This window comes from Syngnathus floridae, chromosome 10, assembly GCF_059516105.1.
Source record: "Syngnathus floridae isolate MCC-2025c chromosome 10, RoL_Sflo_1.0, whole genome shotgun sequence".
Lineage (NCBI taxonomy): Eukaryota > Metazoa > Chordata > Actinopteri > Syngnathiformes > Syngnathidae > Syngnathus > Syngnathus floridae.
In genome coordinates, this window is record NC_142422.1 from 4022884 (window position 1) to 4050620 (window position 27737).

A 27737-nucleotide genomic window follows, 5' to 3' on the forward strand; every position below is an offset into this window, starting at 1 on the left:
TAAAGAAAAAAAGTCCCAATATTTGTTGATACATGCTTTTATTATTGGACAGTAACTTCTCTGGACATGTTTTTGTAAATTCAGACTTTTTCATACCAACAATGTCATTTTAATAAACAATGTTTTGGGTTTTTTTTTAAATCAAAGTATGCTTTTCATTGAGCAGCAACAATGGTAGTAAATGAAAGCACAACAATTCAATTTCAATTTGTATTTTAACATGCTGCAGTGTATTTTTTTCTCAACCTAACGTCCAAACAAGACACAATACAAACTTTACTTTCAAACACACAACTGCCTAAACGTCAATAGATTCATACAAAAGGGCGACAACTGCCATAAAGGTCAGCGAGGTCATGTGTGGTGATTTATTTATTTTTTAAAACAACACATCATTTAAGTTGTCATATAGGGAAAGCACAGGTGTGGTATGTAACATTAACAATGACTGCTTTCTATTTTGGTGTCTCTGCAATGTGCCGTGACACTTTGACAGCAGTAACTCTTTTTTAGCGTGCACACCTGTGCTTTTCCCTGTGTGACCTTTTCAAATGTACTCAGAGACACACACTACACATATAAAACATGATACAGTCTGTATTTCTAGCCTGTATACATCTAAATGTGGCTACTATTTAAGATGATTCCCCTTCCTGGAATTTTGACTTCAGGTTTAAAAATGACATTCACAGTAGACACTGTGTAATAGATCCAAATAAATTGGACAAATGAGTACTTATTGAGTGTGTAAATGTGTGACGGGAGTGTGTTTGGCAGAGGGAGTCACATTTCCACGCTCATTGACTGCAACATTAAGATCCACTTCCACTAATGAGATCTAAAACAAAAAGCTGGGAGGAAAAACACAAACAATGCCAATATTTCTTTGGCTGTGGGATGGGTATTAATTTACTGCATCATACTGAGATCTGGAATTATCCTCCTTATAGAGATCATATTCTGTTTTTTAAATACCTCTCATACACTGCGGTTCTGCCTGAGTTGGCGTCTGTGGTCACTGCAGTTAGTGGGCCTTGCACAGACATTATGAAAAATATTTTTGGGAATCAAATAATACAATTATTTGAAATCATTATAAAAAAATGGAGGGCAATGTCTAATTGTGATTAGGTTAACATGAAGTTATTTTCCTTTATGAAAAAAGACACAATAAAAAATACTTTTGGGAATCAAATAATACAAATCTGAAATTATTATTTAAAAAATTAAATTTTAAATAGAGGACTATGTCTCTAATTGTGATTAGTTTAACATGGAATTATTTTCCCTACTGTGTGTAGGTCTACCTGATGGCCAATATGGCTGTGTTTGTCCTCTGTAGCTGACTTAAATAAACCTCATAAATCACCAATACGTCTCTAATATCTGTAGATTAAAGTAGAGATTAAAGTAAATGAGTCGACGTCACCCCTAACCACACAAAACACACTTAAACACACTTTTCAGTGCTCCTATCCAGAGGAGGAAAACGCCTCTACCACCTCCAACCAACAGGGGGCGCTCAGCACACAAGTACCACCTCAATTCAACGCTACAAAACCACACAATGTAATAAACAAGAGTACATTTTACGTTCATTTTTTTGGGGCACTTTTTTGCACTTCGGTGGGGCACTTCTAGCGGTGGGGCACTTGTTGCGTGATGCTCGCCTCTTGGGTGGAGTTACTTCGACGTGTCGAATATTCTGACAAGTGGGCAACAAACTAACAGGTGTCCTCTTCCTCCTCCTCCTTCTCCTCCTCCTCGCTAGCGACAGGAGGACTTGTCCTGTCTAAGCCACACTCTCCACACACTCTTCCTCCACTCAGACGTTTTTCTTAGCTCCTAAGTGCCTTTTTCCCATCCAGTTTATTTTGTAACTTCTCTAACTCAATTAACTCCATAAGATATGCATTCGGCTCAGAAAGACACCACCTTCACTAAGATCTTCGTGGGAGGTCTCCCTTACCACACCACCGACTCGAGTCTCAGGAAGTACTTCGAGGTCTTCGGGGACATTGAAGAGGCTGTGGTCATCACAGACCGACAGACGGGGAAGTCCAGAGGTTATGGATTTGTAAGTGTTCACTTAAAAAAAAATTAAAAAAGTTGGCGTTTTGTAACGTTACTTTAGCACGTGGTACCGGCTCTGTTGCTGCCAATATGAATATGACATGTTGACATGTGTCAAGTTAATTGGAGCACCATGTATACAAGCAAAAGTGGCAAAGTTACTCTTAAGTAAAAATAAATACAAATATATATATTTTAATCTGTTAGTTGCAGCTCTGGAAAATACTGTATTGAGATCAGTTTCTAGCATGAGCAAAATCAAACTTCAAAAATTCTATTAGGCCAACTGACAGCACAACTCGTAAATTCCAAAATACACTTTTATTTATTATGATGTTTTTGCAAAAAAAAAAAAATTGTTAGAATGCACACAAAATTGTTTCCATATCATCTTGTTTTTTTCCCCATCGAATCGTCTGTGGAGATTGAAAAAGGTTAGGCCATTTTGAGAAATTTAAAGAGACCCAATTTATAAAGTACCATCCTTAGGTTTTGGGGTCAACTGGTTTAATAATTGTTTATAGAAATGAATGTTATTGTATTAAAGTCTCATTCATTGTCTTCCTCCAGGTGACCATGGCAGACCGGGCTTCTGCTGATCGAGCCTGTAAAGACCCCAACCCCATTATAGATGGCAGAAAGGCCAATGTGAACCTGGCCTACCTTGGAGCCAAGCCCAGGGTCATACAGCCAGGTGAGAGGTGTTCATTGTTCACTCCAGGACGGCTATTTATTTGGATACTCACTCAATATCATCGTAAAGCTACAAAACAGGAAATGTCAACAACAACAAAACAATTCTGTAAACTAGAACTGTCGTCCTCCTGTGTATAAAATGGAGATGAAAACAGATTTTGCAAGTGGCAGTGTAAAAAAAAGGGAATTTTCCACATTTTCCTTACTGTGTTGTCATTTTTATTAGTAGTATTATAGACTCACCCCAGAGCTCATATTTGACTTTTTTTCTGCCTTTTCTAGGCTTTGCATTTGGCATGCCTCAGATCCACCCAGCATTCATCCAAAGGCCTTATGGGTATGTTGCACAATCTATGACCCCCCCCCCCCCCCCTCCCCAAAACAAAAACAGGATTGTCACTTTATCATGACATTTTGATTGACTATCACCTGTTTAAACCTTGCTGAATGAGGACATACGAGAGATGATGAGCGCTCCTCTCGGCAATCATTGTGACGGAATTGAACATGTGTCCCTCACCCCACCCCCCCCTTCCTCTTCTTTAGCCAACTGCCGGATTGACTTCATGTTTGTGTCTCTCTCTGATCTGACAGGCTCGGTAACGGTTAAAATAGCAGATGATGATTTGAGGAATAACTGAGTCTACTATTGGGCAGAGCGCTAAAGTGTTACCTGTAAACATACACAAACGAGCTGAAAATGGTGACTAGATGCATGGGTGTCTTTTATTTTTTTAATTTTTGGTGTTTTTACTTTTTTTTTGGTTGGTTTTCATAGCACATAGATTGGTGTGTGCCTTGTTTTCAGTATGATGTGGTGTTCAGCTTAACTTGTGTGCTCATTTCTATTTGGGGCTGGGGAGTTTATTTTTGTTCACGGTTTGAGTTTTGCTAGGACGGTGTAACTCTGCGAACGCGGTGTTGAATTTTTAATTCTTTGTGCTGAGTGTAGCCTGCTGTTTATTCTGCCTCCTTTCAGTTTTTTCTTAAAGTTAACATTAAGACGTTCATGTTTTGTTGTGAACGGACACAAAAGGAAACAATTTTCGGATTCTCTGCAACAAAACAAACACTTGGCCTGCATGGTTTCCTTTCAATTAACCCATTGCTTTGAGTCGGGTTGTACACCCACAATGCCGAGCAGAAAATAACTCCGCCAACTGGAGACCTCTGGGTCAATAGACAAATGTTACGGGCCGCAGACACGAGATCTGTACGCGCCTCACGGGCAGCAGCTGTCTGCTACGACGATCTCCGCGGCCTCTCAAATTCGGATGGAAAAAAAAAGGAGCGGCGCTGTTAATAATGCATGGCATAGGCTTCGCTGCTCAGCTGTGGACAACAGGTGGAAGCCTTTTGGTCCCATGCTGCAGATTATCCATGTGTCCTGGCGACTTACAAAGCACCTTTATTTAGCTGCCCACTTGACTGGAATAACTGTAAAATATGCATCAAAGCAAGGACAGGCTTCTTTGTGAAAGCAGTCCGATTAAAACAAGGTCACGGTCAAGGGCCACGTTTGTGAAAAACTGACGGGCAAAATCATTTTCTCCTCAGCAGTAGTATAACAAAACCAATATAAAGAAATAATTCTGAATATAATAAATAAACGGCAATCAAAGTCAATTTGTGTAAAACCAATCTGGGCAAAAGGCGCCTTACTTTGAAGAATCTAAATTATAAACTATATTCTGTTTTAGTTAACTTTTTTTTTTGTGTTGACCAAATAATTCCATTACAATTTCTACATAATGTTGTTTCCAAACTTTTGACGAATACTGTAAAAGAAGAGACATTTATTATTTCCTAACCTTCAACAAGGAAAGTGAACTTTGCGACAATGGCATGAATGAAAAAAAACAAATTTTCCCCCGCATATAAATGTAACGGTTGTTTGTCAAAACTAAGAATAGCCAGATGATTATTTCCCAATTTGATATTTTGTGTAAGCCATGAGATGCGAGATGGCCGAGCCGCCTCATTTGATGAGTGCCCCGCCACGAAAAGAGATCAGCATGTCCTTTGGACATGACAAGGGCGGCAAAAATAGCCTTGTCTCCAGCCTCCCTTGTCAATCAATTTGGCATGTGTACATTTGTGTGTGCGTGTGTGTGTGTGTGTGTTGGGGGGGCTCTTGTATGTCCACAAGAGGGACAGATATAACCCCTTCACACCTGCTCTTCCATATATTTTTCTGAGTGACTTGCTCCACTTGTATCACTTGAGTAAAGTGAAAAGCACAGTTTTTACAAAGTTGACCAAAAATAAATGAGGGGAACCTTTGACATAGTGATACTTAAGGATTTAATTTGCAAATTGCACAGATAGTTCAGGTTATTTATAGATGAGATAATAAAAGAAAGGGAAAAAAGTAAAGTTCAAATAAGTTGTAGTGTAAGAGGGCTCTTTTAAGGTTTAATGTATGAAACAAATGTTTTCTAGGTTTTTTTTTTTTATTATTCTATGATGAGATAATTTCAATACTTATTATTTTTGCATTTTTGGTGCATCTGATTACATTTTTTGGACTGTAAGGCGCATTTAAAATCCTTTAATTTTTTTAAATTGTATGGATGTCAAATTGAAGTCGAATATAGTTTGACTTATTTGCTGTGCTGGTTTGTTTCCCATTGTGCCGTATACAGTATATGGAAATTTCCCAAAACAGGACCTTATAGTCCGAAAAATGATGGTATGTTGTGTTCAAAAAGTCTTTATTAGTACATTTTAAGGTTTTGGAAGGGCTTCCACTGCTCAATCGTTCAAACTGTTGCAACTCTCCAGAAGGTAGCCTCGCCCCTCTTCAGTTTCCCAATCAGTGAAGTGGACTTGTTTGCAGTTGATTTGTTTTTGTTTGTGTTGAAGGATCCTAACATGTTTGGGCATGCCTGTACGTGTGCTGTTGCCGTGCGGGCACGATCATGTCCACTTCATTTCTTGACGTGGTGTCGTGCGGTCGGCTCGCATTTTGTGGCCGGGTTGCGGCGCCGGGTTGACGTTTTAAGATTCAGGTGCTTTTATTGCGCTTGTGGTTTTTTGCTGCTTTCTTAACTTTTCTTATCTCGGTAGGGATTTTCCCCCCCAGTTGTTAATGAATGGATTTGCTGTGTTTTTTTGAGGACTTGGATTGACGTATTTGTGGCGCCTGCAGGATGACCCGTTGCCGCTTACCTTTGACATCATTGCCTTTTTGTCCCACAGGATCCCGGCTCACTATGTCTACCCTCAGGCCTTTGTCCAGCCCAGTATGGTGATCCCTCATGTTCAACCCTCAAGTGCCACGGCGACAGCTGCCGCCGCCGCAGCCACCTCGCCATACCTCGACTACACTGGAGCCGCTTATGCTCAGTATTCGGCCGCAGCTGCCACCGCTGCCGCTGCAGCTGCCGCCGCCTATGAGCAGTATCCGTACGCGGCCTCCCCGGCCCCGACGGGCTACATGACCACAGCCGGCTACGGGTACACGCTCCAGCAGCCGCTGGCCGCTGCTGCCACCCCGGGGGCTGCGGCCGCCGCCGCCGCCTTCAGCCAGTACCAGCCTCAGCAGCTGCAGACGGATCGCATGCAGTGAAAAGAAAATGACGTGGTTGAGAAGTCATCACCCCCTGACTGGGGTTATGTTACTGTACATTGAGGGTCATCCGCACAAGCTTTTAACTTGAAAAAGTGAAGAAAATCACAGGACGTGCAAACATATGCTGTGTTTTATTCAAATTAGATCAGTATTTTTTTTTCATTATTTAATATTTATACATCGACAAAAAAAAAAAGATTAACTAAAGCAGACTAACTGAACCTCATGATTCATTTTTGTATATATATATATATTCTGTGTTTCCTAGCGCATTCATGTCTTATGATAAAGTGTCTTCCCCAACACTACTATATACCAAAACGTGTATAGAAATATGAGCGAATCACTCATGGTGCATTTTTCAGGATTTGTATCAGCTGAATCTATGCAGACCGTTTCCCCTTAAGTATGTACATTAAAAAAAAAAAAACTTAGGGATATTGGGCTTCTGGGTGAAATTTTAAGATGAACCACAAATGTACGACAATCTTACCGGAGGACCTTAATTTGACTTGAATCAACAGTACATGATCAGCAGTACTGAATCATTGTGCGGCTGCAAATGGGTTCTCAACAGGGCATTGAGCTAAGTGTTAGTTTTATTAGCAGCTTGCAAATGAGTCAGGCTGGAAAACTCGAAATTGTCATGCATCAAGCACCCGTTGTGAATTTTGCCATTCAGTTTGTCAGAGCAGCAGGTTGTGCAAAAAGTATTGAAACATTGCACTGCGGGACTTCTGCGACATCTGTTTTTCGAAAAGATCAAATTGAGTTCACCTCTGAAATTTGTTGTGCATTTTTAGGTTTAACTAGAAATTTCATTTCAGTAATCAAGATGGGGAGGTGGGCACTGAGTTCCCTCACTCATGAATTGCACATCAAGCAAGCTCAGCAAAAAAAAGGTGTTTGAACGTGAATCTTAAATTTTCTTTCCGAATGTGCCTTTTAAATTATGCTATTTATGTATTTATTATGGAAGCTTACAATAATAAACAGTCTATTTTTGTGTTTGCTTTTTAGTTAGGTCCACTGCAACGTTCATGAAGAGCATGCCGTGAATGTTTAAAGCCTGCAGTTTGTATAAAGAACAAAAGACGAGTGGAACAGTAGCAATAACTTTTGTGGATTTATAATGTTTGTCTTATAGACTATTTAATGTTGCCTTTTTTTTATATCTATACTTGACCACTTTGATAGGAATCTTATGAACTTGAAACATCTGATGTCATCTTGACACTGAATGTAAAGTGCAAAGGTATTTTGCCTTGCATTTTACAATGCATTAAAAAAAGAGCACATCTGGAAATTTGTTGTATGTGAAATAAAGGGAACTCCCAACAAAATGTTAATTTTTCTGTTCTATTTTTTCTAATAGGCTTTGAATTCATGTAATATTTTGTATGAAGAAAAATAAAAGTGCTTTCAAGACTGTGCCCAATGAGGAAATATGAGTTATTTTACCGCAACAGGAGGCTATTTATAGTATTTCAATTATTTAACATTCATTTAACCATACCCAATTTTAGAAATATTACGCTTTATTGCAGCGACACGAAAACGAACCGATGATGAAATAATTTCGCGACCCGGAAATGACAAAATCACGTGACCGTGACGTCACGTATTGTTGTCACTGACACTATCCAGCTGAGCGCGCTTGTTTTTTGTCGTCCTTGTGTAATTCGTAAACATACAAACGGACCGTCTTCTCTACAGTTAGTTGCATCTTAAAATGGCCACGGATAAAACTGCATACACTCGGCTGGAAAATGAATTAGCGCCGCCGTCGTATGAAGATACCACGTCAGGCCCGAACATGTTCGTGGGCTCTCCCGGCGGTGTCCCGCTACCTCCGCCGTCCTATGCTGATACCACGTCAGGCCCGAACAGTTTCGTGGGCTCTCCTGGCGGTGTCCCTCTACCTCCACCGGCTGCTTTTGGGCCTGGTGTACCTGGAGCTTTCGGGATGAGCAATAAAACATCCTCGCCGTATTCGCCACCTTCCTACGGCTTTCACGACGATATATGCGGTAAGCAACCGTGTGTGACCACACCCCCCTTTTTATATTTCTTACTGTACATTAATTATTATTTGTACCTTCTTGTTGGTAGCTGACCCTTCAGGTGATGCTTACCACAGTGTGGAGGACCCACCATCATTTGATGAGAACGAAGACATAAGTTTTGGACTGGATAATAAAACCATTAGAAGAGCTTTCATTCGGAAGGTACGGTGAAAATGATGAAAAATATTACAGTGAAAGAAATTGTTAAATTGGCAGTACAGTGGCCTAATACAATGTCATCCATTCTTAATGGAGCCAAAGCACATGTTGCAAAACATAATCCGACAATAATGCTGTATATTCTTTAACCTGTGCAAAAAACACAAATAATATTACTGCAGCTTACTGGGTTGCTTAGTTGTGAGAGTCGTCTTTGTTTGTGTCTTCATGATTGTATTATACTGCCCCCTTGTGGTCAAGGCACAAACCTGAATGAGCGCAATTAATGTACTTCGTATAACTAAAAAATGTGTTGCACCCTGCAGGTGTTTTTGGTGCTAACTGCTCAATTGGCAGTTACGTTCACCTTCGTGATGGTTTTCACCTTCGTCGCCCAAATCAAATTGTACGCAAGACAGAACTTCTGGCCATACATTGTGGCTTACGTCATATTCTTCGCGAGCGTGTGCGCCATCGGCTGCTTTGGAGACCTCCGCAGGAAGCATCCATGGAACCTGATTGCATTAGTAAGCAATGTTTTACTTTCCTGGTTTGTTATAAATTAGTTTTTTTTTTGTTTGAACCAAATTCTACAATGCAAATTATGTAAAGGTTGTATGCAGTTGTGCAATTCCTTTATTTCAAGTTTTTTTTTTTTTTTTAATATATATTTTTTTAACAATAATTGTCTTGTTTTCAGTCCATCCTGACCCTGAGCCTTTCGTATATGGTGGGAATGATTGCCAGCTTTCATGAAACGGACGTAGTGGTCATAGCATTGGGCATCACAGCGGTGGTCTGCTTCACAGTGGTCATCTTCTCTCTCCAGGTTTTTCTATTTGACACATGCAGCGCAACAAGTTTGAGGAGCAGCATGACTTCTAAATGCCATGCTTGTCATCCCTCCACAGACCAAGTATGACTTCACTTCCTGTTATGGTGTGATGTTCGTCTGCTTGGTTGTCCTTATCCTCTTCGGCCTGCTATGCATCATCATGCAGAACAAGGTCCTGCACATATTCTATGCTGGACTGGGAGCCTTGCTTTTCACCTGTGTAAGTCATCCACTTTGAAATTTCTCATGAGTAGGTTCATTTAATGTCATGTCTTGAGTTCTTTCATTTGTTCCAGTTTTTGGCAGTGGACACCCAGCTACTGCTTGGCAACAAGAAGCTGTCCCTGCATCCTGAAGAATACGTCTTTGCCGCACTCAATCTGTATATGGACGTCATCAATATCTTTCTCTACATTCTCACAATTGTGGGAAGGGCCAGGGGCAACTGAGCGACAGAAAGTGGGAGAACCTTTTTGCTGATTGTGTTGTTGAAGTGAGATCTTCTTGTCACTTTTTTTTGTTGCAAATCATAGTGGTAAATTATCTTTTTTTTCACCTTGTCTTTTTTAAAAATCTAAATGTTAATCAGTGGTGACACTATTCTGAAAGTTTATGTAGATTGTAATATTTTTCCTTATTAAACCTTTAAGTACATCACAGTTAGTGCAAAAAGTTGTCATACATTTGACCGATTGCTCGTATTTGCACGTTTTTCCAAATGTGTGTGCTCTATAAACCGGATAAAAAGATGACGATATAAACGATAAATGTTCAAACCCACTAATGCAGTGTTCCTGAAAATCTTTGTTTGAACTATGGTGCGGTTCAGATTACAGCTTGTACTTTGACCTCAATTCATTTCTTATCACAATTTGTCAACGCTTTCAGTGACAAACGTGAAACAAAAACATGCCTTTATTTTGCCTTAAACAGAGCAAGTGACAAGCCACACAACTTTGCCACCTATAAAAAATGAGTTTCTGCGTCGCTCAAGTGTCGACCGTGCCTGGGTCAGGTATGTTCATCACGTGACCACAGGTAAGATCACGTGACATGGGTTTAAACCACCCGTGTGACGTCATTACGGATCGGCAAACTCGGTCCATAATGAGGGACTACGTGGTAAGTATCTGATTTGGATCCCTTCATTAAATCACTCCTTTCTTTTTCTTCAAACGTCAAGTTTATTATTGAATACACCAATACAAGACTTGAAATATTACACTAATGAGCAGTTTGATTCACTTCAACATGTCGTGCTGTCGAAACGGTCCGCCCTAGTTTTCTTGCCGAAAGGTAGGAATGTCTTGAGTTAGCCGTCAAGGCTAACCATCATTGCATACATTTCATACATTCGTACTTTATATCCGTAGGTTGACAATACTGTGGGCTATGTCGGGAAACTTGTACACACGTCCTCGTACATCATACGACAGTACCCGCGATATCTAACAGTGTATTTTGATTTTATTGTGTTTACAACAATATTAGCTTAGCATACCTAAACAGGAGCGATGACTGGAGTACACACCTGAAGGAGGAAGAAATGTTGAGTCGGAAGTAAAACGGGCACGAAAGAAAACTTTGAATCGCCAGTCATAAAGCAGAATGTGATACAGAAAATAAAACCACAGCAACATGAGTGAAAGCTAGTTTGAACGGATGACTGTCAATATTCACCTTCCTGGTTGTTTGAATGTTCCGCCCGCCCTGAATTCAGCTGACTCATTTAAAATACATTACAGGCGTTGTATTGCTGTTAAAGTAAGACGTTATCTTTTCCTGGCACGTTTTTTGTGATGCACAATATAGAATGTTACTAAATACATTTTACTATCAATATATGCATGAGTAATTTCGTATGTTTTGTCCCTTGGCGCCCACCTTTTCTTGTCTTATCTTGCATGATGATGGTAGAGTGGTTAGCACCGTTTGAAATTCAAATTAATAACCCAGCAGTTCAGCTTTTCTGTGTGGAGTTTGCATCCAGCATTTGAAAATGCAACATAGCAAAATATTAACTAGTCAAATATTGTTGGGCAGCATCGCTCATCTTGTAAAACCACATTCTATTGTAAGGTAGTGTCATAACATGTAACTTTTTTTTTCCTTCTCTTTAGGGTTCAGTGGAGAGATGCGGCGACACCTGAATTTAGTCCGGTGAGCTTTGCACCATGGCCCTGCAGACATCCCCATTCTCTAACCGGTGTGCTTCAGTCACCCACACGGTGGGATGGGTGTTGATTCTGCCATGTTTCTGGTTCCTCGACCGCCTCATCGCCGTGTGCAAGCTGACCACCCTCGAGCGGAGACGAGAAGACACGTGCTACCTCTACCCCCTCAAGGTCGTCTTCGGCTCCATCGTGTTCTTCGTCCTCTTTGTGGTGACTGCTCCCGTGGCCTTGCTGGGCTTCCTACTGTGGGCCCCGCTGCAGGCGTGCCGCAGACCCTTCTGCTACCACCGAGAGTCGGCGTCGCTCCAGAGTGAGACGCACACAGGCTTGGAACTTGAGGGGAAGGGATCGTTCGTCTTCGCCTCGGCCAACTTGTGTCTCTTACCTGACAGTCTGGCTCGCTTCAACAATCTGGGACACACCCAGAAAAGAGCCGCCGCTATCGGCGAGTGTATCGCTCGGGGCGTGGGACGACCCAATATCCGTATCGTTATCGATTCTCCCAGCAGCTGCGGTGCTCTTAGCCCTTCCAACAGTATACTCCCCACGTCGAGCGCCTCGTTGTACGGCGCGACAGACAGACAGGCTTCAATCCCAAATCTCAACAGTGATGTGGTTTACGTCCCCTGTGATGACACAATCGAACCCTCCGATATCATCCAGCACAACTCCAACCAGAACTCCAACCGGCAGAATCGGCGTTTGCTCTCTCAGGGACTCGGCCAGCTGGGCGACGTGCCATGGGAAGTGTCCACCATGTTTCCCGCCCATGTGGACATTCTTTGTTTAGAAGAAGTGTTTGATAAGAGGGCCGCGCAGAAACTCACCCATGCGCTGAGTCCTTTGTTTGCGCATATACTCTACGACATCGGAGGGTATGCCTGCCAACCCCCGTGTAGCTGTTCCTCTTTTAAGTTCTTCAACAGCGGCCTCTTCCTGGCCAGCCGATTCCCTGTCATGGACGCCGAGTACCACTGCTTTCCCAACAGTAAAGGTGAAGACGCGCTAGCTGCCAAGGGCCTTCTTTCCACTAAGGTGCTTATTTTCTTTTTTTGTTTTAACGACTCCATCAGGCCCACAAATCGACTACCAAAATGAATTTTTATTTCCAGGTGTTCCTCGGGAAAAATCAGAAGCAGACGAAACTGGTTGGTTATTTCAACTGTATCCACCTTCATGCACCAGAAGGTAAAGAAAGATTTCCAGACTAGTTTGAAGAAATTGAAACGTAAACAACATGGCTGACTTTTTGAATAAGGTGAAGGAGCGATCCGCTGTGAGCAGCTGAACATGGTCACCAAGTGGATTGGTGATTTCCAAGCAGCCAATAGGCAGCCGGATGAAGAAGTGGTGTTTGATGTGCTCTGTGGAGACTTCAACTTTGACAACTGCTCACCGGGTGTGTTTTACTCTCCCGCGAGTGCCATTTGCCCCCAATTGATCCAATTTAATATCAACCTTGTTCGCTCTCATCTGTCTAGATGACACCTTGGAACAAAATCACAGTCTCTTTGAGGAATACAAAGACCCTTGCAGAGCAGGGCCGGGGAAAGAGAAGCCCTGGGTCATCGGTGCGTACGTTTGGCCAAAACACGTGATGTGCCGTTTGATTATTAAATAATATAAATGGTTGTTTCTGCATTACAGGAACTCTGCTCGAGCAGCCAACATTGTACGACGATGCTGTAAACAACCCAGAAAACCTGCAAAAGTAAAACGTGGAAATCCTCTGAATATCAACAGAAATGAAATAATGGCAAAAAAATACATTTTATGTCTGTATGCAGAACGTTGGAGAATGACATGCTGAGAAAGCGTTACATCTGCCCTCCCGTTCCCGCCGCTGGCTCGCCATTGGTTTACCCCGAAATTGACCAGCCGTGGATTGGACGGAGGATTGATTATATCCTATTTCGGGAAAAGTCCTTATCCAAGCACTGCCACACCGTATGTAAACACTATTAATGATCCTTTTATATGACGTGTTCACACAAATCACATGCCTGTATATTGTTGATGTATAGAATGAAGGTTTTTTGTCTCCTCTTCTTTTAGGAAGTGGAAGAGGTATCATTTATTACCCAACTGGCTGGCTTGACAGACCATATTCCTGTGGGCTTGAGACTGAATGTCCGAATGGACTCTTGACTTTGTTGAAAAGTTAGCGCTAAAGCTATTTTATTTTCAGAGAAAGGGAACAAAATGTACCTAAAGTACATTGCTGCATAGCCATAATAATCTTATGTTTACATGGTGTATTTCAATTTTAAAATGTAATGCTGATACACTAGAAATATCTAAAATATCTCAGGTGGTGTTAGTATAAGCTTCTCTGAATACTTCAGGTATTCAATACTGCACATTAAGGCTTCTTCTGGATTTTTTAATACATAGTTTTTATTTCATTGCAGGAATTCTGCACAGAAATAAACAATAATTATTGTTTATAAATGCGTTTGCTTTTTCCCTCTTGACACTGTGACGCACTTTGTTCCTTTTTATCTAATTCCAGAACGTTTTTTTGTAACCGTTTCTGTAATAGCCAGCATGACCAGAAAATCTGGTTTCCATTTGTTACATTTCAACGTCACCCCGTGCTTAGACTTCAGAAGTGAAACAAACTATTTTTTTTTTAATTAAACTTCCTTTGCGTTATATGTATTTTTAGTTTTTTCTTTTGTAACAATTCATCGTCCATAAAATACCTGCAGCACGATTCGGTTGAAGTTGATAGGGGGCGGTATAAACAGCTGCTTAGTGTATCACAGCACACGAAGAAGACCTGCGAACCAATCAAATTCCAAGCACGCATTGTACTTCCGTGTTTATCTAGTAGAAAGTAGAAGGTTGTTGGCGTCGCGTTGTACTAATGTCAAACAATGAATATTTTTAAATGTATTAACCCACTTGTATGTGCAAGTAAATTATTAATAGAGCATAGTCGTGTCTTTACAAGGCAGTGTTTAGTCGCTAAAGTTCCTTGTCATCGCCGTTACGTTCGTCGACATTTGACATGTTTAACCGCATGCTCCTCGCATATGCACCACTTGAACAAGAAAAGATGCTTTTCGGAAATGGACTCCGGCCATCGTGATTTACTGACGAGGTCTGACGTTATTCGGGATGAATCACTGGAGATGGATGGCGACTCTAATGACAAGCGTCACCCGAGCCAAAGTGAGTTAAAACCTTCCATTTGATTTCATTATAGCCACCGAGGGGTGTAATTTCATCTCGTTCGGCGTTTTGAAAGATGCTAATTTCCTTCATTGCAAAGATTTATGGAATTGAAGTAGCGTTGAAAAAGTAATTACAGTATTCACATTAAAGTGGCTTCAATTTAGATGGTGTCAGTTTCCTAATTTCCCATATTTTCATAAATCGCAATATGTAGAGAACCGGGGATAAGTGGGTCTTTCATAATTAGTGTGTTATTCCTTCAGTTCAATTTAGCATTTTGAAATAGTCATGCCATTAATTGTATCAAACATTGGAGTTCGGAAAAATACAATTATGACCTAATTGCAGTTCAGATTTTTTATGCAATATTTAAACAAGGTGCAAGGTGCTTTATATGATGACTTATTTGTCAATGTCTTGCAATATTCATGAAATCAGTCATTCTGCACTAGGTTGCATATCTACAGTCTTTAAGTATGTACTACTTAGCGTCCTTAAGCTTTCATTCACTTGTGCATTACCAGTCCAGCAAGTGTCAAGTACATGTTGCTTGTGTCTGACCTTGCAGTTGTATTTTTTTTTACAAAGTAATTTGTTTCCCTGTTCATAAATATTTTGATGACTGTCCTAATCTGCAGGGCTCCCTGAGACGTTCAACCTGGACGTGCTTGTGGCTCTCCTACGTCAAGAAAACGCCGCTGACATCTGCGTGATTAAAGTACCCGAGCACATCAAATACACTGAATACTTCATCGTTGTCAGCGGCGTATCACCGAGACACCTACGCGCAATGGCACTTTATGCCATTAAAGTAGTAAGTGACCTGCAATTTATCAATTTACTACTGACACCTCTCAGCAGTTTTTTTTTTTCTCTCAACAATCCCCACTACATCTTTTAGTACAAATTCATGAAGAAAGATCACGATGCTCATGTTAAGCTCGAAGGAAAGACTGCAGACAACTGGATGTGTATTGACTTTGGTATGTAACTTATTCACTTTATTTATTTTCAAGTATAAACTTGCAAGTATAAATTTCTCATGTTTTTTTTGTTCCCCTCAGGCAATATAGTTGTTCACTTCATGCTTCCAGAAACTAGAGAAGAGTACGAACTGGACAAACTGTGGACTCTGCGCTCCTACGATGAGCAGCTAAGCAAAATTCCTGATGAGAAGCTGCCCGAGGACTTCATATATGACCTAGAAGACACTAAATGATAAAACATATTTTCAATCTTTATTATTTTATCATATAATTTTTCTTTTTTGGAGAAATTCCTTGTGAAATAATGCGGACGGTTTAAAATAAATTCATATTTTTCTAAATTGCTCTTTGCTAATTTTTTCACCTTAATTATTTAGTATTTTTCCTTGACATTTTTCTTTCCACTAAATACCAGTAATGCCTTAAATTTGTCATTAAGTTCGAAAAACATAAACAATCCTCGGCCTGGCGAGTGACCGTTTTATGTCATTTACCCCGCTGTGCGTCACACTGGATCAGAACATTAGCAAAATGTCCAACTAATGAATTTAGAGATTAGAACCCCCACTCAATGCCTTCTGCTCTTCAATATTTCTTCCCACAGGATGATGATGTGAAGATGAATAACTTACACCATTAGCCAGCATGACGGAAAATGTGAAGAAACAATGCACAACAACAGGTAAGCAAATATTATCCTGCTAGTAGAACCTCAGTACTACCATGGCTCGTGTTGTCATTATCTACTGCAGTCGTTCTACCAGCTCGAGTCATCTCCATTAATGGCCATTGTGTTTACATACTGTGAAAGAAAAATGAGGTTTCTTCACTTTGGACACCACAGCTCATTACTTTTTTAAAGACAGCCGACTGATTTTTAAAGCAAACACTGCTCACACTGTTACTTATTGGTGAGTCACTAATGAGTAGTGGGCACACTTTGTTTCGGGTTGGGTGGGTTTGATCGTCACCAAGTAACGTGAGAATATGAGTGTGATTAATCATCAGCGTGTGTGTGTGTATGTATATACATATATATTATTTTAATTATTATAAATAGTTGTGTTAAAGTGGCCTGAAAGCTTTTGAGACCTCCATTACCTCCACCTCAAACATTTCAGGACTGACAATTTTTAGATGATTTTGGGGCTTGTTTTTTTTTTGCCAAGTTGTTTTCTGTGTGGGTTGGTAGTGCCGCTGTTTACAATCCATTCAAATTGCACTGATGTGTTTGCAAAGGCATGCTCTTGTTTAATTTATATAATTTTGCTTTTATTAAGCTTTTACCTCAGATTAATCGTGTTATTTGTTCACGCGGGCTCTGTGGTTTTATTAAGAACGCACAAAGTGATCACAATTCTCCTTAATGTGAAAACATATCATCAGCCATTGCTATAAACTCGACACTCTTATAGTTGTTGGGGAAAAAAAAAAAGCCTCTCTAATTTTTGTCGCCATTACAAATGATCAGGTCGCCCCATTCATTTTCTTATTTAATATTTAAAGGCTTGAAATTAAAATCAATTGTACGCCAGCCAGTGTGTGTTTGTGCAATTCATTTAAGTTTAATGGCTTAATGGACCTCGGCTGCTTAGGAGCCGATCATGTTGTAAAACACAACATTTGCTGGGGATATGAACGATTCAAAAGGTATTGATCCTCTTGTGCACATGTAGACTCCCTGCACTCTAATGCACTTAGCCACAATTTTCTACTGTCTGTGTGGTACAAACGTATTTGGACAAAGATTGTAGTCACTGTTAAGTGCCCTTGTTGTCGTCATCAGGAAAATGTATCAGAATAATGAAACATTGTGGTCTTACTTGCACACTGTCATAACAACACAATAATTGTTTCATTTTATCACATTTTTAGATTTGTATGTGGGTGTTTTTGAAAACAACCCGTCATTAAGAAAACATTCATATGATCACAGTATTTAAACAGGAATTCTAATACTTGAATTAAAATCCTGTGTTGGCCTGAAATCAAGAAGTCTATGCCTTGATTATATTTACTATTGTCACTTTGCCCAAATATTACTCCACCCTCAAAATGGGGATCCTCTGCATAAAATAGCATAAAATGTAAATGGTACATGCCATAAAAAAAGTGTTCATCTCAATCATACCATGATTGATTAATATTAAATTCATTTTAGTGGTGGTGTATAAAAAAGACTTGATTCTAGGCTTGATTCAATGTGGATTATTATTTTTTTTTTTTTGGTAAAGTTGTGTACAGTGATTCACAAGTGAAATGATGTGCAACATGTGAGATTACGCAAAGGTCATCTCAATTTGATGTCTTACGCATTTAGTATTTAGTCACAAAGTGACAAATACTGACTTTTGTGTCATTGGTGGAGATTACTAATTGAATGAGATTGTGAATGTTTCTCAAGAGGGTTGTTGGTGAGTGAAATTTGCCGCCTCCCCCATTTGACACACCCTGTATAAAACCCTGGCGACGCTTGGAGGCTGACACAAGAGCTTGGAAAACATCACAAGTCACCTCCAGGCATAATCTTCATCTTCTAACAACGTACGTTTTTCAGGATGTTCGCTTATTTGCTTTCTGGATAAGAAATTGTGCTTTTTTGGGGGGATACTGGATGATGATTTTAAAGTTTTTGGTTTCTTCCATGTGATCCAGGATTCTCTGCTGGGATGTCGCTGGTTGTGGTCCTCTGCCTGCTGGCTTGCGTTCACTCGGGCATTGATGCGTATCCACACAAGCCTGTCAGCCCTAAAGAAGGAGCACCCCCGGAGGAATTGGCCAAATACTACTCTGCACTCCGACACTACATCAATCTCATTACGAGGCAGAGGTGAGTGACAATGTGGTCGGTGTCATTATTGACAGCCAAGTATTGACATGTTGCTCGGCTCTTATTTTTGCGCAGATATGGAAAACGAGACATTCCAGATACAATGTTTTCTGATGTGTTTGTAAAGGAGAGCACAGAGGCCATCCCCGAGTCCAGTTATGGCAGGTATGAATTGCAACAACACAGCATAATTTTTTTGTTTTTGTTTTATAGTTATGGGCATTTATTATTATTATTTTTTTAAGAATTACATGAGCAATATTTTGTAACTTTGTAGTATTAAAATTAGCATTCACACATCTCCTGATTGCAAGATTTCAAATCATTTCAGGGTCTTGAGATAACAAAGGGAACGTCACTTTGTGCGTAGAAGCAGACAGATAAAAAAAAAAAAGAAAAAAGGGCAGTGACGCTTGTTAGATGGTCTCCGGTGTGCTCTAAATATCTTGTTGCTTTTTTATAGCTGCTCTACTGTAGTGTTTCTTTTGCTGTTGTATATAGTTTGGTGTTTATGCACCTCTTGATAGTCCTATTAGAAATATAGTAATGCTTACAATCTGATGCTTAAAAACAAGTTGCTACTTTATTGTTCTTGTCACAAGTGATTCTGTTTTATTGGAATAATTTGTAACTTTTGTTGTGTTGTAGGTACGATGAGCTGCCGGTATGGTGGTGATGATGCTGGAGTTACTTAAAACATTTAATTTGGGTTTGGCTGTCATTTGTGTTGCATGGAATATTGTGTTTACGAGAAGTGCGTGTATATTGTAATTTAATCATGTTTATCCGCGTCTTCTGGTGGTCCAATTTGCAGCGTTTTTTGTGAAGCAGTGCCCTCTAGTGGTGAATTTTGGTACATTTATATTTTGGTACTGCAGCAAACCATTTGATTGTGTTTTGTGTTTGAGACAGGAAAGAAATCCAAAAATGACCAACAGTTATGAATACAAATTAACTTTTATTTGGATAATTTTAATGTAACGTTTATGTGTTATCCATTTGAAACAAATCATTTAAGTAGAAATTCTTTTTATGTACCTAAGTGCAGGGCATAATGTTATCAATGAAATGTCCCTACTACACTACTGTGTTTTATTTTTTGGTGGTGGCACTTGGTGGAAAAAGTTTGAGAACTGTTCCATGTCAACTGTGAATTTCGTTTAAATAAATGTGAAAATAGACAAAATGGTACCCATCTTCTATTGCCCCTATTTAGTTGTTGTTGTAAATGACTTGCTTCACTTTTTCAAGGGAGTGCAGGCCAAGAGGCAGCAACAAACAAATATAAAATGCTGTTAAATAATAATGAATCACTTTTATTTTATTGCCCTTTAGAGGAAACACTGTGGAAATCATTTGAGACAAGTTAGAAAACAACATCAACTTTGTTTTATCATTCCCAAGAACAAGTAAAGTAAATTAACGAGTCCCGGACAGCTATAAAAGCTTTCTGCAGCAGTTCAATGGCTGAAAGAGAGATGAGCCATAGCAGTATATAACGGTGTTTTCAGCATAGTAATAGAAACTTGCATCAGACACATTTAGACCTTAGTCATTGATGTAAATTACAAATAAGAGTGGGCCCAATACACAACCCTGTGGCACCCCCTTATGGAGAGGAATTCACCTAGCACTGGGACTTGTTACTGAGGTGTAATTAAAAAAACAGGCAACTATGTATGTACTATGTATGACGCTCAACGATGTCAACAAAATAAATGTAGTTTTAAGTCATGTGCGAAAGTATAATAACTTCTGACGGTTTTTTTTTCTGAAGCCATATTGATGAGCTGATAAACTATTTTACTAACACATTTTAAAAGGTTTGGATCTATCAAATCGGGGACATAGGAAGCAAAAACTCCCCCTTACAGCTTTATTGTAGAGCAAATATGAGTCGGCCGCTTTTACATGTTTGAATGTGTTCTCCACAACTTTGATGGACATTCAACGCAACCCACAGTGAAGCTTTGTCAGTTGAGTGGAGGAAAAAAGAGGGGGTGGTGGCTGGCATGGCCGCTTGGCTGACAGACTGAGCATTCCACCGTAAACTAGTGTACAATAAGACGACAGTAATGGACGTTTTTGAGGGAATTAATTCAGAAAGCGTGGCTGCGCTCCAGTGAAGGAAGCAGGTAATATTATGCGTTTAAATGTTACACTCGTGTCACGTTAGCAACAAGGTGCTAGCGTCTAGTATAATTAAGCAAGCGTTGTACCCTCGGTTAATTTATTTATATATGTCAAGGACATTTATACACGTTTACTTAGTAGTTTATTCACACACAGGCGCGTTTCTTATATTTCCATTCATTTTTATATGCTTTGTCAAAACTGGGAGCGTTGAATAAACGCTTGAACGCGCACGTGAGTGTACGCTTGCTAGGCTAACATGTTGGCGAATACTATTAGCCGATGCTAACTGTAATTGTGACAAATGTATGGGTACAGTGAACGGACTCTTTTGGGGTTGTTAAATATTGTTGCGTGATAGTTATATAGAAGTCATAATCGATAGTTGCTACATTGCGTTGTTGCAAAACGTGTGCAAGGTTGTGTGCGGCGAGTGCGTAACGTGACTACGGAAACAAAATAGAAACGTGAACGGGTCCGCTATTTTCAGGCATGGCACAAGTAGGTCGCAATTAAAGTAAGTTCATTTAACTGTCGATTTATAGCTAATTCAAGTTTTGTTTTTATTTGAACAGAAAGCTAGCTAGTGGCAAAACGGCGTGTTCCTTTTTTTAAATTGTGATATGAATATCCTGGTATCACTTTTACCAAAGTACGAGTGTATGTGTATTCGCAGATACTAAGCACAGATACTCGTGTCCTATCAAATATAGTTCAAAAACAAATCTTGACAGAAGTACACGCAAATTTGAATTATTTTGGAGCGACAATTTGACATTTTACATTCCAACTGCATTTAAAAGGGATTCACACGCATGTCAAGTTGTGTTGCACTTGATACAGTTGCTCCTCACTTCCCATTTATAAACCTCTCATTTTACTTTGGAATGGGGAAGCTGAGTTCCAGATAGTTCGGCGTATATACATATTACGATCTATATAGATCTTGCAGTTGGCTACAACGTCTTTACAACGTCCAGGAACCAACATGAAAATATTCAAACTTGAAATCCAAATATTTATTATTATTATTATTACCAACTCGAAATTGTCACAAATTGCTTCAAGCAGTCTGCCAATGTTTTCAAATATTTAACAAGTTCAACCTTTCATGTGTTCTAGGCGGAGCTCTCACATGACAGTTATTTGAAAGTTTTGTATGACACATATTTAGATGGATATATGTATTTGGAGGTTGCGACCTACTTTACTTCAGCTGCAGATGAATGACTATCAACGTGTATGAGACCCATTTTATTTTACTCTCTCCTTTTGTGGTCCTGAAGTTCTCAACGCCTGAAGAAGACCAGACTCCACGTTGGAGTGCCGTGCAAATGATTTGAACACAGTTTGTTGGTGAGGTTCTTTTTTCCCCCCCCTGATTTCCTTTGCATGATAGACAAATTTTTAAACGGTCCTGCTTGGGCCTTGGTGGAGTGTGAGCAAATATTTTTCAGAAGTCATCATTCGTCATCCAGTGCCACTCCTTGTTTTCCCATTTGTATTTGTGTAACAGCATTTTCTTCTGTAGTGTTAGTGATAAATGCCGATATATGCTTTTATTTTCGATTGTTAGCCACCATGTTAAGTGGCTTTCCTGTCTTCTCTTTCTCCCCGCAGATGCTCTGGTCGCTGTAGGCGGGGCGCAGGACTGAATTTGCCGTTCCGAAACTGAAGAGAACACAACATGACTGTGGCTAATGCAAAATCAGGCTCAGGTAAGCTGCCACCAGAATCCACAGTGGGCCTCTTGCACACCAACATTCTCATTCTGTATGTTTGATATTGCAAACTGAAAGATGTACAAAATGCCATTTTTTGGGTTGTCCTTACTGAATGTGTTGAAATTCATGATTCGAAATACTATTATGAAACCGCTGACTAGTTCCTGCATTTCGTAAGGCTATATATACAATAGCAGCGTTTCCTATATGCAAGAATTTTTTCGGTCTATTAGAACATAGGAACTGGCCCATTGATTGACTGTCCCACATTGTTCTGCTCTTTTCTTCTACAGCCATGCAGCAGGTCCTGGATAACCTGAAAGACCTGCCCACAGGCTCGCTCGCCAAAGACATCGACCTCATCTTCCTCCGCGGCATCATGGAGAGCCGCGTCGTCCGCTCCCTTGCAAAGGTACGTGAAAACGTGCCATTCAGTTTCACTTTGTATTTAGACACAGTCTAATACATGATGTATTAACTCTTCACAAATGAAAATAAATTAAGCACTGGGTATTTCACTTCAGGTACGGCAAGATGAACAAATGCCACTGTTTACACGTAATGTGAACATTCCATAATTACCCTGCTTGAATAAACTGAGGTCAATAAGGCCACCAGCGTGATAATTCTCTGGGACAGAATGAGGCCACGCGGTCAGTCTATTAATAGAATAACGGAGCGTGTAGCTCTGAGAAAACGGTGCCCCACTATTATGTAATATTTTATTCCTGGTATTTTGGAAGGTATGCAGCTTCGACATATCTTCAAGTGTAATCTGCTGATTTTGCTGTGTTAATGCTCCTTGATTTTGACAGGCCCACGAGCGTCTCGAGGAGGTCAAGTTAGAAGCGGTCCGAGATGACAACATTCAGCTGATCTCTGACATCCTGGACTCTCTCAACAAGCTGAGTGTAAAAGACGCTACCACTGTGGAGCTCACCCAAATCCTTCAGGGGCCTCATTTTATGGTACTTTTTTTGTCTTTCTACACTTTGCTCGTAGAGTAGAGACACTTTTGTGGTTTCACTTGCCAGAAGTTGTACGTCACTCCCTGTCCTCCACCACTCGTTCACTGTGGCATGGGTAAGAGGGAGGGGTGGGGTCGAGGGGGATATATTTCCTTGGACCAATGGGAGGCCATGTTTTGTGGGTAAGGAGAAGGGGAGAGCACACTGTGTCAGTTCTTTGGACTTGCTGATGCAACCAATGTGGTGGTCGCTCCTGGGTAAGAACATTGCTTTTATTCTTTGGCTTGGTTTTTCTCAGTAAAAGCTTATTTGGTGTAAGTTTAAAAAGCTAACAACTAGGGCTGCAACTAACCATGGTTAGTTAACAACCACGTCAGAAAATTCCATTGTGTCTTCCGCAGTCTTTGATAGAGGCTCATGACCAAGTGGCTGCAAAGTCCTACGAGATGCCCAACGCCGCTGTGAACTGCACCGCCACCTTGGCCAGCTGTCTCGTGCCCGCCGACGCCATCAGGATGATCGGCATCCAGAAGAAAGCCGGAGAACCGCTGGTAAGTAAGGCTCGTAATGTCCCGCCGACCTCCATGACTTCTCCCACACGTCAGACCCGCTGACGTGCGGCGCCGTGATAACAAAGCACTTCTTTCTTTCAGGGGGTGACCTTCCGCGTGGAGCAAGGAGAAATGGTGGTGGCGCGGATCTTGCACGACAGCTCCATCGACCGCCAGGGCATGCTGCACACGGGCGACATCATCCGCGAGGTGAACGGCCACCAGGTGGGCGGCGACCCGCACCAGCTGCAGGAGCTGCTGAGGGACTGCAGTGGCAGCGTCACCCTCAAGGTGCTGCCAAGCTACAAGGACTCGCCAACCCTTCCACAGGTGAAGAATGAAATCAATTGCTAGCAGCCCCACTCCCTACTTTTTGCTGAAGGCCTCGTATCAGTTGACGATTGCCGTTACTTTCCTGACCCGAGAAACATCTATTAATAACCCTCACACACACACACATACACACACACACACTATCTGGGTCATAGGACCCTCTCTTCCGCGTACAGTGGAACTTAGTGTAAGAGCACAGCAGCTACGTGCCAGCATGCAGCGTTATGTCATTCGTTATGAAAATTGTTGACTGATTATTTAATTAAGTGTTGTATTATTGTCATCGCATCGATTGCCGAGCATGATATGTGTTCCAATAATTTAGAATTTAATAGAAAGGGAAACTTGTTTAGATTCACGCATATAATTGTGCTGATTTGATTGTGTACAAATAATGAAAGACTCTTAACTTAATTTCCTCTCGAGGTAATTAAATAATTACTTTAGGAGTTTCAGTATTGGAATTAAGCTACTGGAAGACTTTTTCCTCCTCATGTCTTCTTGTTGTAATTTATTGAGGCGTTATTTCTTGTCAGGTTTACCTGAAGTCCCATTTCAACTATAACCCGGCCTCAGACAACCTGATTCCTTGTAGAGAGGCGGGCCTTGCCTTCTCCAAGGGAGACATCCTTCACGTTGTGAACAAGGAGGACCCGAACTGGTGGCAGGTGAGTTTGATACTGTGTTCTGATATTTGCAGATGAACAAGAACACGTTGTTGGGTTATAAAAATAGAATTTCTGTTTGTAGTTTCTAGCTTTTCTTTCTCTTGTAGGCACGCAGTGTTGTAGGCGGAGCAACTGGCCTCATCCCAAGTCAGTTCTTAGAGGAGAAGAGGAAAGCTTTTGTGAGGAAAGAAGGGCATCTGTCGGCTAAAGGTGAGTTCAAGAACATCGCATTCAAGCAGCACAACTGATGACTTTGGTGTACCATCCAGGGATGCTTTGTGGAAGTCTCATGGGGAAAAAGAAGAAGAAGAAAAAAATGTATCTGATGGCGAAGAATGCGGGTGTGTTTCACAATTCCTTTCAAAGTCTCTGCAGACCAGAGAAGGAATGCTAACATTGTGCTTCTTTCGAAATCATCAGAATTTGACCGCTACGAGCTGCAGATCTACGAGGAGGTCGCCAAGATGCCGCCCTTCCAGAGGAAAACGCTGGTTCTGATCGGTGCACAGGGTGTTGGTAGGCGGAGTCTGAAAAACAGACTCATCGTTATGAATCCTCTGCGATATGGAACCACTGTGCCCTGTGAGTCACTCTCCGCCCAGGAAACGCTTCGGTCAAATGAGCCGCTAAAAGCTCGAGTGGGACATTTTGCAGGAGAGTTTGCTACAAATAACATGCATACATTTGTTGCCCTCATTTCAGTCACATCGCGCAGCCCCCGAGAAGAAGAGCGAGACGGCCAGAACTACTCGTTCGTGACACGGCATCAGATGGAGCAGGATATCAAGGACAGCCGCTTCCTGGAGCACGGCGAGTACGACGGTAACCTCTACGGCACCAAAATCGACTCCATCCATCAAGTGGTGGCGGCCGGCCGCACCTGCATCCTGGACGTCAACCCGCAGGTGAGCGTTGACGAACAACCCGACAAACACGGGCCTCGTTTTGTGACTTGCGATAAAATTGTGTTAAGGCTTTAAAAGTGCTAAAGACTGCTGAGTTCATGCCTTTTGTGGTCTTCATCGCCGCTCCTGAGCTGGACACTTTGAGAAATATGCACAAAGCTGTCGTGGATGCCGGACTGACAACTAAACTACTTACTGTAAGGAAATTCTTTGAAACCGTTTTGTTTTCAAGTGGTCAAGTCCATCGGATCTTTCTTGCCATGTCACCACAGGAGAGCGATTTGAAGAAAACAGTGGAGGAGAGCGCCAAGATCCGCCGAGCCTACAGCCACTTTTTTGATTTGATCATCTACAACGACAACTTGGACAAGGCCTTCGACCAGTTGCAGGAGGCCGTCGAGAGACTATTGGTGGAACCGCAGTGGGTCCCGGTCAGCTGGGTCTACTGATGCCCCCCTGCTAACATCTGACTGGACACTGGGCTGTCCTGAGCTGCTACGCCTGCCATGTGAACGAAGGAGACACTGCACTGCACACTATGCAAGTCACAGCACACAGAAAGTGTACTTATTTATTGGCAAACTTTTTTTTTTTTTAATAGTCTCATCAAATGGATTGCGACTCCTTTTGTGTCCTATTTTTATTACAATTGCCATGTCCTGTTATTTAATGTTAGTTGTCTATTTATTCTGGTAAGATAATAGAGGGCTTGCTTATTAATGATACCTCACCTCAGTGTTTGCGTTTACACTTTTGTCATCTCATTTTGCCACTAGTACTGTGTAGTCGCCACCAACCTTCATTAAGGATGCTTTTTTGCTTCCGCTTAAGTTCAGAGGAAGTTGTCCATCAACCATTTCCCTTAGCTCCATCATTGGTGGAGCTAGAAGGGGCCCCTGTAGCAGCACTGCCCCCCCCCCCCTCGAAATATGCCAGTTTTCTGAAAACTTTCAAAGTCCCCCTATTTTCACCCAAATCCTTATCAATGAAGACTTTTTGTGGGTTTTTTTTTAAGGAAAGGTTTTGAGGACCCCCTGAGAAAATTCTAGCTCCGCCAGTGCATACTATGCCAAGCACAAATTACACAAATGTGAATGTTGTTAACGTTTCTCTCACTCTGTGGTGCTGCATTTGACTTAAAAAAAAAATCGACCTTTGAATTAAACAGGGTGCTGTGTTTCTGTAACTGTTCCTTTTGATGTGATCCCCACTTAAAACTGTTAAAACAAATATGATGACTTTAAAAGTGTATTTTACTTATATTTCTGATAAGATGTATTTTCAAATGTTTAAATAAATGTTTTTTTATTATATGAACTACTCTGCTTTTTGCTTGGACATTAGAAATGGAAGAAAAATGACTTGGGCCACGTCTCAACATCTTTTTTTCAAGAGTCCCCTCATTAATTAAGTGCACGTGCGTGAAAACTTTTAGCTCCTGCGGAACGTAAAAGCAGCTAAAAGTTTTCCCGCACGTGCACTTAATTAATGAGGGGGGAATCTTGAAAAAGATGTTGAAACGTGGCCCCCGCCGACTGGGGCCACGTATCAACATCTTTTTTCCGAAAGTCCCCTCATTAATTAAGTGCACGTGCGGGAAAACTTTTAGCTACCGCGGAACGTAAAAGAAGCTAAAAGTTTTCCCGCACGTGCACTTAATTAATGAGGGGGGGGAAATATTGAAAAGGTGTTGAAACGTGTCCCGAAACGTGGCCCCCCGACGACTGGGGCCACGTATCAACATCTTTTTTTCAAAAGTCCCCTCATTAATTAAGTGCACGTGCGGGAAAACTTTTAGCTACCGCGGAACGTAAAAGAAGCTAAAAGTTTTCCCGCACGTGCACTTAATTAATGAGGGGGGGGAAATATTGAAAAGGTGTTG

General features: G+C 41.0%; 6 protein-coding genes and 1 long non-coding RNA gene across 13 annotated transcripts; 6 read left to right on the forward strand and 1 right to left on the reverse strand.

Annotated features, from left to right (window-relative positions):
• Positions 1 to 21: 21 nt before the first annotated feature.
• LOC148391949 (uncharacterized) lies at positions 22 to 1197 on the reverse strand. The gene is made up of 2 exons (XR_015861128.1): positions 976 to 1197; positions 22 to 851 (listed from the first exon to the last, which is right to left on the reverse strand). It is a non-coding gene; the product is annotated as an uncharacterized LOC148391949 (long non-coding RNA).
• Positions 1198 to 1463: 266 nt separating this feature from the next.
• On the forward strand, positions 1464 to 7686 carry rbm24b (RNA binding motif protein 24b). 2 transcript variants are annotated; one of them, XM_088388372.1, is made up of 5 exons: positions 1464 to 1731; positions 1908 to 2077; positions 2644 to 2767; positions 3052 to 3106; positions 5971 to 7686. In XM_088388372.1, the coding sequence occupies exons 2-5, from the start codon at positions 1910 to 1912 to the stop codon at positions 6338 to 6340; spliced, it is 717 nt and encodes a 238-aa protein (XP_088244498.1). In that variant the 5' UTR covers positions 1464 to 1731; positions 1908 to 1909; the 3' UTR covers positions 6341 to 7686. The 2 variants fall into 2 exon arrangements, with proteins under 2 accessions (XP_088244498.1, XP_088244499.1); XM_088388373.1 differs by having other exon boundaries at positions 1487 to 1569.
• A 245-nt stretch (positions 7687 to 7931) lies between these two features.
• grinab (glutamate receptor, ionotropic, N-methyl D-aspartate-associated protein 1b (glutamate binding)) lies at positions 7932 to 10062 on the forward strand. Its single transcript, XM_088388349.1, has 6 exons — positions 7932 to 8373; positions 8456 to 8571; positions 8895 to 9095; positions 9269 to 9397; positions 9480 to 9623; positions 9700 to 10062. The coding sequence occupies exons 1-6, from the start codon at positions 8076 to 8078 to the stop codon at positions 9850 to 9852; spliced, it is 1041 nt and encodes a 346-aa protein (XP_088244475.1). The 5' UTR covers positions 7932 to 8075; the 3' UTR covers positions 9853 to 10062.
• A 222-nt stretch (positions 10063 to 10284) lies between these two features.
• Positions 10285 to 14028, forward strand: smpd5 (sphingomyelin phosphodiesterase 5). Of its 2 annotated transcripts, none has more exons than XM_088388338.1 (8): positions 10285 to 10418; positions 11524 to 12612; positions 12690 to 12765; positions 12836 to 12976; positions 13059 to 13148; positions 13225 to 13288; positions 13365 to 13524; positions 13633 to 14028. In XM_088388338.1, exons 2-8 carry the CDS (start codon positions 11578 to 11580, stop codon positions 13723 to 13725), a joined length of 1659 nt encoding a protein of 552 aa, XP_088244464.1. In that variant the 5' UTR covers positions 10285 to 10418; positions 11524 to 11577; the 3' UTR covers positions 13726 to 14028. The 2 variants fall into 2 exon arrangements, with proteins under 2 accessions (XP_088244464.1, XP_088244463.1); XM_088388337.1 differs by having other exon boundaries at positions 10405 to 10525.
• A 323-nt stretch (positions 14029 to 14351) lies between these two features.
• malsu1 (mitochondrial assembly of ribosomal large subunit 1) lies at positions 14352 to 16084 on the forward strand. The gene is made up of 4 exons (XM_088388374.1): positions 14352 to 14754; positions 15396 to 15571; positions 15659 to 15740; positions 15822 to 16084. Exons 1-4 carry the CDS (start codon positions 14457 to 14459, stop codon positions 15974 to 15976), a joined length of 711 nt encoding a protein of 236 aa, XP_088244500.1. The 5' UTR covers positions 14352 to 14456; the 3' UTR covers positions 15977 to 16084.
• Positions 16085 to 16137: 53 nt separating this feature from the next.
• Positions 16138 to 19764, forward strand: LOC148391954 (peptide YY-like). Of its 3 annotated transcripts, XM_088388379.1 has the most exons (5): positions 16242 to 16425; positions 18148 to 18287; positions 18399 to 18573; positions 18649 to 18738; positions 19222 to 19764. In XM_088388379.1, the coding sequence occupies exons 3-5, from the start codon at positions 18413 to 18415 to the stop codon at positions 19247 to 19249; spliced, it is 279 nt and encodes a 92-aa protein (XP_088244505.1). In that variant the 5' UTR covers positions 16242 to 16425; positions 18148 to 18287; positions 18399 to 18412; the 3' UTR covers positions 19250 to 19764. The 3 variants fall into 3 exon arrangements, with proteins under 3 accessions (XP_088244504.1, XP_088244505.1, XP_088244506.1); XM_088388378.1 differs by lacking the exon at positions 18148 to 18287 and having other exon boundaries at positions 16138 to 16425; XM_088388380.1 differs by lacking the exon at positions 16242 to 16425 and having other exon boundaries at positions 17956 to 18287.
• Positions 19765 to 20528: 764 nt separating this feature from the next.
• pals2a (protein associated with LIN7 2, MAGUK p55 family member a) lies at positions 20529 to 27172 on the forward strand. Of its 3 annotated transcripts, none has more exons than XM_088388341.1 (14): positions 20529 to 20708; positions 21993 to 22070; positions 22339 to 22424; positions 22724 to 22842; positions 23246 to 23398; positions 23800 to 23949; positions 24052 to 24279; positions 24819 to 24950; positions 25058 to 25160; positions 25220 to 25291; positions 25371 to 25532; positions 25653 to 25855; positions 25924 to 26052; positions 26128 to 27172. In XM_088388341.1, exons 3-14 carry the CDS (start codon positions 22394 to 22396, stop codon positions 26302 to 26304), a joined length of 1659 nt encoding a protein of 552 aa, XP_088244467.1. In that variant the 5' UTR covers positions 20529 to 20708; positions 21993 to 22070; positions 22339 to 22393; the 3' UTR covers positions 26305 to 27172. The 3 variants fall into 3 exon arrangements, with proteins under 3 accessions (XP_088244467.1, XP_088244465.1, XP_088244468.1); XM_088388339.1 differs by having other exon boundaries at positions 21993 to 22062; positions 22327 to 22424; XM_088388342.1 differs by lacking the exon at positions 20529 to 20708 and adding an exon at positions 21138 to 21223 and having other exon boundaries at positions 21993 to 22062; positions 22327 to 22424.
• Positions 27173 to 27737: the final 565 nt, after the last annotated feature.

What these genes read in the sequence shown, in the direction of transcription:
- malsu1 (XM_088388374.1), top strand. Translation starts at nt 14,457, where the DNA reads ATGAATATTTTTAAATGTATTAACCCACTTGTATGTGCAAGTAAATTA. An exon ending in CAAGCGTCACCCGAGCCAAA is followed by an intron (nt 14,755 to 15,395) that starts GTGAGTTAAAAC and finishes CCTAATCTGCAG; the next exon opens with GGCTCCCTGAGACGTTCAAC. An exon ending in CACTTTATGCCATTAAAGTA is followed by an intron (nt 15,572 to 15,658) that starts GTAAGTGACCTG and finishes TACATCTTTTAG; the next exon opens with TACAAATTCATGAAGAAAGA.
- rbm24b (XM_088388372.1), top strand. Translation starts at nt 1,910, where the DNA reads ATGCATTCGGCTCAGAAAGACACCACCTTCACTAAGATCTTCGTGGGA. An exon ending in AGTCCAGAGGTTATGGATTT is followed by an intron (nt 2,078 to 2,643) that starts GTAAGTGTTCAC and finishes GTCTTCCTCCAG; the next exon opens with GTGACCATGGCAGACCGGGC. An exon ending in TTCATCCAAAGGCCTTATGG is followed by an intron (nt 3,107 to 5,970) that starts GTATGTTGCACA and finishes TTTGTCCCACAG; the next exon opens with GATCCCGGCTCACTATGTCT.
- LOC148391954 (XM_088388378.1), top strand. Translation starts at nt 16,389, where the DNA reads ATGACGGAAAATGTGAAGAAACAATGCACAACAACAG. An exon ending in GAAACAATGCACAACAACAG is followed by an intron (nt 16,426 to 18,398) that starts GTAAGCAAATAT and finishes CATGTGATCCAG; the next exon opens with GATTCTCTGCTGGGATGTCG. An exon ending in CCCGAGTCCAGTTATGGCAG is followed by an intron (nt 18,739 to 19,221) that starts GTATGAATTGCA and finishes GTTGTGTTGTAG; the next exon opens with GTACGATGAGCTGCCGGTAT.
- pals2a (XM_088388341.1), top strand. Translation starts at nt 22,394, where the DNA reads ATGACTGTGGCTAATGCAAAATCAGGCTCAG. An exon ending in AGGGCATCTGTCGGCTAAAG is followed by an intron (nt 25,161 to 25,219) that starts GTGAGTTCAAGA and finishes TGTACCATCCAG; the next exon opens with GGATGCTTTGTGGAAGTCTC. An exon ending in TCTGATGGCGAAGAATGCGG is followed by an intron (nt 25,292 to 25,370) that starts GTGTGTTTCACA and finishes CGAAATCATCAG; the next exon opens with AATTTGACCGCTACGAGCTG.
- grinab (XM_088388349.1), top strand. Translation starts at nt 8,076, where the DNA reads ATGGCCACGGATAAAACTGCATACACTCGGCTGGAAAATGAATTAGCG. An exon ending in GAAGAGCTTTCATTCGGAAG is followed by an intron (nt 8,572 to 8,894) that starts GTACGGTGAAAA and finishes TGCACCCTGCAG; the next exon opens with GTGTTTTTGGTGCTAACTGC. An exon ending in TGGTCATCTTCTCTCTCCAG is followed by an intron (nt 9,398 to 9,479) that starts GTTTTTCTATTT and finishes ATCCCTCCACAG; the next exon opens with ACCAAGTATGACTTCACTTC.
- smpd5 (XM_088388338.1), top strand. Translation starts at nt 11,578, where the DNA reads ATGGCCCTGCAGACATCCCCATTCTCTAACCGGTGTGCTTCAGTCACC. An exon ending in AGAGAAGCCCTGGGTCATCG is followed by an intron (nt 13,149 to 13,224) that starts GTGCGTACGTTT and finishes TCTGCATTACAG; the next exon opens with GAACTCTGCTCGAGCAGCCA. An exon ending in TATCCAAGCACTGCCACACC is followed by an intron (nt 13,525 to 13,632) that starts GTATGTAAACAC and finishes CTCTTCTTTTAG; the next exon opens with GAAGTGGAAGAGGTATCATT.